Below are 9,731 nucleotides of genomic sequence, written 5' to 3'. Positions count from 1 at the left end.
TTTCTAGTGGATTGATTTCGACTTAGAGGGTCGCGAAAAGGTTTTTCGCCAAGTTCTTCGATTTCCTCTTCGATAACACGTTTCGGTGTTATCTTGTGTTTGCATCTCTCTTCCCTACTCTTTAAACTTTCATTTTATTGATGATGATGAAAGAATATGGCTTAGGATAGAGTTATTAGTTCATTGCGCTTATTTACTCTTGTTCCACACTTAGTCTAAATTAGATTAAAAACAATCTAGCCATAATTTTTAATTGGGGTCTGAACAATCTCTTGTGTATTAGCACAAATCCGAGCTTTCAAAATAGATCAAAAAACTATATGCTATTGTTTCATACCTCATCTAACATCTCCCCTCCCTTGACAAGAACAGAGTAATATAACTTTTGAGATTTTCCATTTTCTATCTCCTCCCTTTCATCTATGTAAGCAACGCGTAGAGAAGGATACCTATATAGATTTTAAATATTATTAAGATGCTACTCACATCTTGGATCTCTTTGGAGAAATACTATTGTTCAATGAATTGTAACAGTGACTCACGTCAACATCAGATTTAGAATATTATTGTAACAACTTCTTTTTTTGATAAGTAACGTAAGAAATTTTATTAAGAAAACCAACCAAGTACACTGGGATTGTACTACGGTGGCACAAATCAAAAACCCAGATTACAATGATCTATAATATTGGGGAGAGAAAAACAAGAATAGGAAGGCAAAACTAAACCCCACTCAAGGAGAGTACGGAAAAAAAAAAAACTTAATGTCAAGAATAGACCGTTCACAATCCTCAAAGCATCTAGCATTCCACTCTCGCCATAAGAACCAAAACAAACAATGTGGCACAAACCTCCATAAACCTATATTTCGATGTCTACCATACTTCCCCTGCCAAGAAACTAATACCTCACTAACTTTATACGGCATAACCCAATGTATACCAAACAAACAAACACCATAGACCACAACTCATATGCTATAGGACAATAAAGAAGAAGATGATCCTCTGATTCTCCACACCATTTACACATAAAGCACCACTTTAACATTGCAATATGCCTCTTCCAAAGATTATTTGTAGTTAAGATTTTACCTAAGGCAGCAGTCCAAGAAAAGAATGCTACTCTAGGAGGAACCTTGGATTGCCACACCATTTTCCAAGGAAAATCAATGACAGAAGAAGAAGATAAAGAGTGATAGAAGCCTCGAACCTCAAAACCTCTCCTCATTGCTGCCTTCCAGCAAAGTTTGTCATTGCCAGCACCTTGCACATTCGTGGAATAAAGCACAACCCAAAAAAGATCAAATGATTCTGACTCCTAATCTTGTGGTGGACATCAGAACCGAATGTCCCAATGAAGCCTCCCATTAGAGAAACGCATCACCTCTAACACAAAAAACTCCCTTGCCTAACTAATATTATACAATTCTGGAAATGCTTCCTTAAGGGAACAATCCCTACACCATACATCCTCCCAAAACTTTATACTAATACCATCACCCACATCAAACCAAAGAAGTTTAGAAAAGTCCAGCCAACCACTTCTAATGGATTTCCACACACTAACACCATAGGTCCCTAACACCGGTTTGGTACACCAACTACCCCCTTCATCCCCATATTTAGCCTCAATGACCTTCCTCCAAAGGGCATCTCTCTCCGTTCCATATCGCCACAACCGTTTGCCTAACAAAGTAGAATTAAATCTTCTCAGTTGTTGAATCCCTAAACCACCATTCTGCACCGGCATACAAACCTTAGCCCATTCCACCAGAGGAACCTTAGGAGCATCAGTACCACCATTCTGCACCGACATACAAATCTTAGTCCATTTTTTCTTATAAATTTAAATGCTATTTCAATCAAAATTTTCTGGTAAACTTTTTTTGGAAACATAAAGAGTGTAGTTAACTTTAATTCTTTTATATCTTGGCTTATTTTGGAGTTGCAACTTGGATCTTGGAAAGCATTTTCCTTTACTTATCTATTTGTAGTTTGGTACTTAGTTCCTAACTAAAAAAAAAATTGGAGAAATTTTTTTTCTGTTTTGTTTTTCTTTTTTTCTTAAAAAAAAGAAAAGAAAAGAATATTACTCTAGTTAATAGAAATGCATGCTATAATATTACTCTAGTTAATAGAAATGTAGTCCTATATAGAATAAAAAATTACACTATATTAAATTTTGACATTTATGAAGGACAATTTTAATGATTATTTAACATACATAATCATTACTAATGTTCTTTGTCTTTAGTTTTGAAGAAAACTAGGATTGTACAATCCTCAATTCGATTCTACGATTAGATCTATAAAGTCCTTACACTAAACCTATGTAGAATCCTGATTTTAACAACCATGTGCAAAGGCATAAAGTTGGAGCTTATAAAATATAACAGGGCCTTACAAACAACTCTATCCCTAAATAAGAGACAAATAAGAATAACACAAGCCATTGATAAGGAATGAATGACAAACAAATCAGCCAAACAATCATATACACAAGGAATTTACTAACTAGATCATGTGCTACAATAACAGTACCCAATTAAACTGAGATTCAAGGAACATAGACTTTAATTTGCTTCATTTCAATTGGATTATTGGTATGACACATTCTAATTAGTTTTTTTTTAGTGGAGATTACTTGTATATATGCCCAATATCACATGCAGCTTGAACAAATGATAAGCCTAGTAGGGGTAACCACTTAAACTTAATGCCTTCAGCCAACAAACAGAATATAAAGACATCAAAAATGAATAAATTATTCTTGCACACCTCATCTAACTTCTCCCCTCCCTTGACAAGAACAGAGTAATACAACTTCTGAGATTTTCCATTTACCATCTCCTCCCTTTCATCTATGTAAGCAACACGTAGAGATGGATTCCTAAAAAGAGTTTAAATATTTCAAAGATGTCATTCACGTTTTGGATCTCTTTGAAGAACTATCAATGTTTAATGAATTGTAACAGTGACTCACGTCAACATCAGATTCAGAATATTAATGTAACAACTTCTGTCTCTAGGATCATCAGATTTTTTCTGATTTCCATAAACCTGGCAGGAAACAACATATGTAAACTTCAAATCAGCCAGGGCTTGTGCACGATCTTGAAAAGCCTTATGATCAAGAAATAACTCAAAGTTCCGATAGCCAAGAAGAATAGCTGCAAATAAAACAATGAATAGATCATCAAAAATGTCTTGCCATAGCATTAACTTTTAAAATATGTTGGAATCAAAAGTTAAATGAATTAGTTTACAATTAAATATGTATCTGTGACAGAAAACACTGACCATCATCGTCAGCGAATTCCAGGAACATTGACGTTCTAGAGCCTGCTTATAGTACATCATCCCTCTCACTGGCACAAACACATTGATGGAGGTGCAAAGTATAAGTTGGATTCATAAACAATTATGGTTAAGGACAGACCACAAAATTCATCATTATCAAACCTGTTCTAGCAAGTGTCTGCCCCTTGTAAGATACCCAGAGACGAATGAACTCCATCTTTTCTTTCTCACGATTCTCCTCTTTGGAATCTTTTATAACATCTTTTATGCGTTCTAGGAAATTGGTCCATTCATCTAGTTTGTGACCAGATAGGCAGTTCTAAGTTCACAGCTGTCATATAATAAAAAGTATAACATAGCAATGAAATTGAAACTAACAGGATATATTTTTTGAAGGTAGAACAAAGTTGATATCCCATCCTCATTTTCCTTCTTTAGTTCATCTTCAGAATAAAGTACATCTTCTTTGAAATATGGAGTTAAAACACTAGGCCATAAATCAGAAGAAAAAAAAAAAATGAAATGTCATTGGAATAACAGTTTGAGAATAGTTGGTAATCTACCAGCTGATCTCCAACAAAAATTTGTAGACAAGGGCATGCTAGAATTCATATGCTATCAAGTAACGAAGCGAAGAGTCAATCGTGAAGTAATGAAAAAAAAAAAAAAAACCAAATCTAGAATTCAATAATAACATAATATTAGCACGAGAACCATATTAATCCTTCAATTTATACCAAGCTGCAGTAATTAGTCACAAATGATTTAGGAGTTAGTTTTTGGCATCATACCATATTCTTTCCATATTAGAAACAATGAATCTTTTTTTAAAAATTGTTTGTATTCTTTCCATTTAAATTCCTTTTTTTTTTTTCTGACAATTTTTTTTTTTTTGTTTTCAGTGACTAACCTAAAGGACAGCATGTTTTGGACTTTGGGAGCTTTTGGCATATTCATAAATAGGGAGTTGGCAAAGAAGGTAATGCGTCGGCGAGCCTCCAAGTTCTGAGGCACATTTATGGCAGACTCCTTGACGTTCAAAAGCAAATGAAGCCTAACGACCTATAAAGAAATATAAGAGATAAATAACAAAGAAGATCTTAGATAAAATAGTAAACATTTTTAATTGCAAGTGTGAGTGCAAGGACTACCTTCTCCTTCCATGATTTGTTTAGCATCAGTGGGAAGTCTAGCCTTTCAAACCTTTGCTCTGTCTTACCATCTTCAGCATGGTGAGTGCTTTCAAGGATTCTAAAATGGAACAGAAAATCCAACAGTATACCGGAGTCATGAAGGTTCATTCTAAAGTTAAAAAACAACAATTATGTCTTCACTAAGTATACGTTTCTCACTACTTACTTATGACCATCAATCATAATATCCTGTGTAATAATCTTCATAATGTCCTGGAGGACATTGATTATTTGAGGCTCAGAAAAATGTTCACTTTCTGCTAGCTGTCAATTTACAAACATAATTAGCAAGAAAGTAAGAATTAACGAGTACAATGTCCATACTATGTCAATCAGTTCAATGATGAAGTTTTCAACAATTAAAACAATAGGGAAACATAAAGGATGAATGTTACCAAGAGCTTTAGAAATTTCTCCAACTTCTCACTGAGCTGAGGCTGCTCACTCATCTTGAAATGATTTATAAATCTGCCCTGCTCTATACTCTGTTCTACTTCATAACATATATTCCTTAGAATCCTGATTCACAATAAAAATTAAGACATCATGAGTCTTGCAAGGTCGCCTCTAAGATTATTTAGACCATTCAAGCTGGTAATGCAAATGATTCTGACTTACATCTTATCTGATTCTAATTCCAGAAGGGCATATATAATATCTCTGAGTGTCTCATAGCATTCAATAACTGCTGAACGCATATAATCATCACTTGTAATCTTCCGAAACAAATCACCATCATCCTTCCCTTTAAAATCTTTTGCCATTTCTAATGCTATAGAAATCTACCACATGTGAGAAAAAAAGTGCGTAAATAACAAAAATGTTGTGCTCAATATTAAAATTAACACAAGTAACATGAAAAGAATATACCTTACTAGCAAGCAAAAAAGGAGGCCACTGCACAACAGATACCTCACTTGAAGAATATGGAACAAGCAACAAGTCTCTGTCCCTGAATGATTAAAAGTCAAATAAAACAATTAGAGATATAATATGATTCATTTGATATAAAATGAATTACTGGGAAAGCAGCAATCAGAACCTATTGCTTATAAGGTCTTCCATTCGCATTGAATATATGAATTCATTCCACACTTGAGAAAACTTGGCAATGGCCTTCCGGGGAAAGAGGTTCTCCTGCCATGACAAAGTTTAGAATGTAGCAAAAGACAATGAAGATGAAAGACAACAGGTCAAACATATAAAGATTGATCAACACACCTGCATAAATTTTCAGATCACATAGGTGTGAAGCTTTATTTGTATTAGGTAAAAAACAAATTTATATTTCAAACATAATTTACTGAAGTTTCAAATACTAAAGAACTTTGAGCAAACATTACAAGATTGATTAAAGTTGAAATTACCTTGTTTTCCCTTTCGGATTCATCTTTGGCTGGTGGTGCAAGACGATTTTTGAAAGCTGAAGGCACAGCTTCAAATCTGGATCGCAACATCCCAAGTGTCCGTATCTAACAAACATCCAATGATATAAAGTAATATTCAGGAAGAGAACCATTAATACCAAAGTGAAGCCAAATGGCAAGGTTCTCATTCGGTGGGCATCAGAGCATTGATTAATCATAGAAAAGGGCTGAATTCCGTTCCCTTTGGCTTTCAGGACCATAGGACACAAACATCTTGAGTTCTGTTCCCTTTCTTTTTTCTTTTTTTATATTTATTTATCAGAGAAAAGGGAAAAAAAAAAATTCCACTGACCTCACCCAAATGGCTGAAGGCTCCATGAATTCCACCAAACAGAGTAGAATATATGGCATACCATATTTGTGCATCCATAAAATAGACCTATATGGCAAAACAACTTAAAATAATGGCGTATACAGTATTATAATGTAAAGAACAAAGATACAGCATACTGACTTAAAATTTATTTCAAGGAGAGTTTGTCTTGGATCCACCTACCAGGACAATTGGAGCCCATATTGCAATAACAATGCCCATATTATGTGTAACTACAGCACAGTTTCAGATTGTGACTTAGCACAGTCTACAACTTCAAATATAAAGAAACTAGGAAGTGCAATAAGAAGGTTATTATGTTACCATTTGGAAAGAACTCATGCCACTGATAGTTATCGATTGGAATGTCCATTATCAACTTTGTTGGTCCAACTAGTGGCAGTATCTATTGACAGAGCATATAAAGGGATCTTAAACAACCTGAATTCCACATATTCTCAAAGAAACAAACTAGTTTCCATATAATGGAACAGCATTTTAAAAAATTAACAGTAAAAAAAAGATTCCTTTTTTTTTTCTTGGTCTGAAGGGAATCTGATTATTAAACCCTGATTTGTGTAGAATTAGCTGCATTAGTTCATCATTTCAGCATCCAGTAGTCAATAGGAAGTAAAGGAAGTTTAATTGTATATTAAATGTACATCTTCAGAATCATCTCTTTTATTTTAAAATATTGAAAAAAAAAAAAAAAAAAAAAAAAAAAAGAGACTAAAGTACACTTTTGGCACTTATAGTTTGGGGTTGTTTTCATTTTGGTACTTTATGCTTAAAAATTATCATTTTGGCCCTTCAAGTTTGATTATGTTTTCATATTTTCCTTGCCATCCATTTCCATTTGTAAACTAGTGGCATTATATGAGTGATGTTTATTAATGGATAACCCTTATCTGGCACTAATAGTTAGATTACCAACATAAATGAATGGTAGGGCCAATATGTAAACGAAATCAAACATGAGGGCAATATGAAAAATTCTGAAATGTAAAAATGACCAAAGTAAAAACAACCCCAAACTTTAAGGGTCAAAAGTGTTGTTTAGTCTTCTATCATTAACACATGTTTCATATGAATTTGTAGAAACCACACATTTTTACTTAAAGTCATTTTTTAAGCAGTAACAAATATTTTTTTGGATAAATAAGGACTAGTATGTATAAAAAAAACTACTTTATGCAAAGGAGCACAAATTAAAAACAATAACAAAAATTTAACATGTAATTCATTATGTGATGCAATTCACATCTAAAGCTGGTTGTTACTGGTGCTTATGTTGTATGATAAGTAGTTCATTTTTACCTTTAATAGCCTTTACCACTTGTAACAGAAAGTTAGCTGATAGGTTGTTAGTGATAAGTGCAATAGCCTATTAGTTAGTTAGAGAAGATTTTTAGGCTTTGGCCAATCACATGGCAGCCACATGGTGGGTTCTTGTAACTAACTCAATAGCTTGCTTATGTAACTATAAATAATCAAGGCTGCCCTCATTGTAACTAGTTGAATTTGAATCCAAGAAATATTTGCCTATGAGGTATTATTCCAAGAGTGTGTCTCTTGAAGAACTACTTCATTTTTTTCTTTTCTCTAAGCAACTTAGCTTTCTAAAACATCTTTCATTTTCACCATTTTTTTTCCTCCATCATTATGTGCCCTTATGTGTATACACTAGTAGATCTCTATTGGGAAAAAACAGCAGTAGAAAAAAAGTAGAGCAAATGAAGGATAAAAGAGAAAAAGGAAAGGGGAAAAAATGGAATGAAAAGCTTTATTCTGATACACAAACGAGGACATGTGATGCTAAGTCCAATCTCTCTCACTAGTTCTTATGGCTAGAAGTTACGTGATGTTCTCTGCATATCTTGAAAAATGTTGTGGATTTAGCATTACACCAAAATTAATTCTACCCCCCCCCCCCAAACATAATCCTTAATCCCTTTTATAAATTTTAAAAAAAAAATTCTTAAATAACAACAACAAATATTATCCCAAATAACAACAAACATAAACCAAACAAAAAAAGACAAGACCAAACAACAACAAGTGAACAAATTGTTCAACAAAAAACCTATTATAAAACAAAAAGATAAAAATCGCTAGTCATTTAAATTTGTAGATCATTCAACCTATTCAATAAAATAATCTCTAATTTTATTTTTTTTCTTAAAAAATGGTACTAAGAAAAATATTGTGGTTGTGAGTTCTCTTTAATGGTGATGATAGTTATACTCTTTTTGGCTTTACAATCGCAACAATTTTGCTCTCCTTAATAACTTGATTCGCAATTGTAACAAATATTCAAATTATCGCATTATTAGATTTTATATAATTTAAATTTTTTAGTGACTACCTTAAAAAAATTTCCTACAATCGGCACTGCCCGTGCATGACTTTTTGTTTATACCATTTGTTTAGACCGAGTGAGATATAATTTGTTCAGGCTTTTCTACTAGAAAAACCCAAACCGTGACCACAATAAGTGGCCATATTTCATAGATGAGCAAATTAAATGATGAGAAACATATGAGTGGCAAGACTTTTCAATGGGAAAGATCCACAATCTTGGAGACTTTTGTAGGAGACAAGAACCTGGACCGCATCCACAATCACGGACAGCGCATAATAAAGTTCTCTGCTAGTTCCAAGAAGAAGCTCTCAACACTTTTCCAATGGGCCGTAGCCTAATTTTATTCCATCTTGTCATGTGGTGTGTGGTCACGAATTCATAGATGAATCTATCATCTATTTTGTTTACCGTTTCTTGATGTGAAATGTTTCACATGACACTTATATATTAGGTAATCATATATTTTAGCGTAATTACTATTACACAAACGTTTCACACATAACTTTATACACATCTATAATATGTATTGAAATCGTGATTTACAATTTTAGTGTATTTTATGAGTGTAGGTAAAATTGTGTATGACACGGTGTGTATGATAAATATCACTATTCATATTATTGATGTGAATAGTATGGAGGTTGTTAAATATGAAATGATCAGATCCTAAATCAAAATATCAATAAATATTATTAATGTCAAATCAATAATATAATAAATAAATAGTTACTTACTATTTCTTTATTAGAGAAATTTCATGTAAAAAAAAAAAAAAAAATCTCACAATATCTTTATAATAATCTTATTTTGAACTATTGTGGGTTTGGGTATAATTTTATTTTATTTTACATTATGGTAAATTGACATCTCAACTTGTTGAAAAAATATTTTCATATTTTTATTATAATAGTAGAACTCTTTACATTACATTTAAAAATGATGAATCAATATATAATGATAGTTTTTAAATCCCTTATAACACAATTGGATTAACCTAGGTAATTAGCCAAGTTGTTACTTAGTCCAAATTCCAAATCTAGGTTATCATAATCAAACAATCAAACAATCATATCATGCAAAGCAGCAAAAAATAAATAACACAAGATATGATCACCCAGGAAACCAAACCGGTAA

The 9,731-nt window shown here is 32.7% G+C and overlaps 1 protein-coding gene across 5 annotated transcripts; it reads right to left on the bottom strand.

Moving 5' to 3' along the window:
• Positions 1-789: 789 nt before the first annotated feature.
• LOC115959525 (callose synthase 7-like) lies at positions 790-6,791 on the bottom strand. Of its 5 annotated transcripts, none has more exons than XR_004084904.1 (16): positions 6,560-6,790; positions 6,419-6,468; positions 6,215-6,301; positions 5,863-5,967; positions 5,538-5,632; positions 5,366-5,447; positions 5,114-5,277; positions 4,891-5,014; positions 4,662-4,759; positions 4,454-4,553; positions 4,213-4,364; positions 3,680-3,789; positions 3,465-3,596; positions 3,303-3,370; positions 2,781-3,172; positions 790-1,806 (listed from the first exon to the last, which is right to left on the bottom strand). XR_004084904.1 is itself a non-coding variant. In XM_031077957.1 (15 exons), exons 1-15 carry the CDS (start codon positions 6,606-6,608, stop codon positions 3,089-3,091), a joined length of 1,500 nt encoding a protein of 499 aa, XP_030933817.1. In that variant the 5' UTR covers positions 6,609-6,790; the 3' UTR covers positions 2,696-3,088. The 5 variants fall into 5 exon arrangements, 3 of the variants coding, with proteins under 3 accessions (XP_030933817.1, XP_030933819.1, XP_030933818.1); XR_004084905.1 differs by lacking the exon at positions 790-1,806 and having other exon boundaries at positions 2,696-2,892; positions 2,986-3,172; XM_031077957.1 differs by lacking the exon at positions 790-1,806 and having other exon boundaries at positions 2,696-3,172.
• Positions 6,792-9,731: the final 2,940 nt, after the last annotated feature.

The sequence above is a fragment of the Quercus lobata genome, chromosome 9 (assembly GCF_001633185.2).
Source record: "Quercus lobata isolate SW786 chromosome 9, ValleyOak3.0 Primary Assembly, whole genome shotgun sequence".
Lineage (NCBI taxonomy): Eukaryota > Viridiplantae > Streptophyta > Magnoliopsida > Fagales > Fagaceae > Quercus > Quercus lobata.
The sequence above is the reverse complement of the archived record's forward strand: the minus strand, read 5'-3'. Positions and strand labels throughout refer to the sequence as shown.

Coding starts and splice junctions, on each gene's coding strand:
- LOC115959525 (XM_031077957.1), bottom strand. CDS start 6,608: ATGGACATTCCAATCGATAACTATCAGTGGCATGAGTTCTTTCCAAAT. Junction 6,302..6,418: donor TATGGGCTCCAATTGTCCTG/GTAGGTGGATCC, acceptor TTTGCCATATAG/GTCTATTTTATGGATGCACA. Junction 5,448..5,537: donor GAAGACCTTATAAGCAATAG/GTTCTGATTGCT, acceptor TTAATCATTCAG/GGACAGAGACTTGTTGCTTG.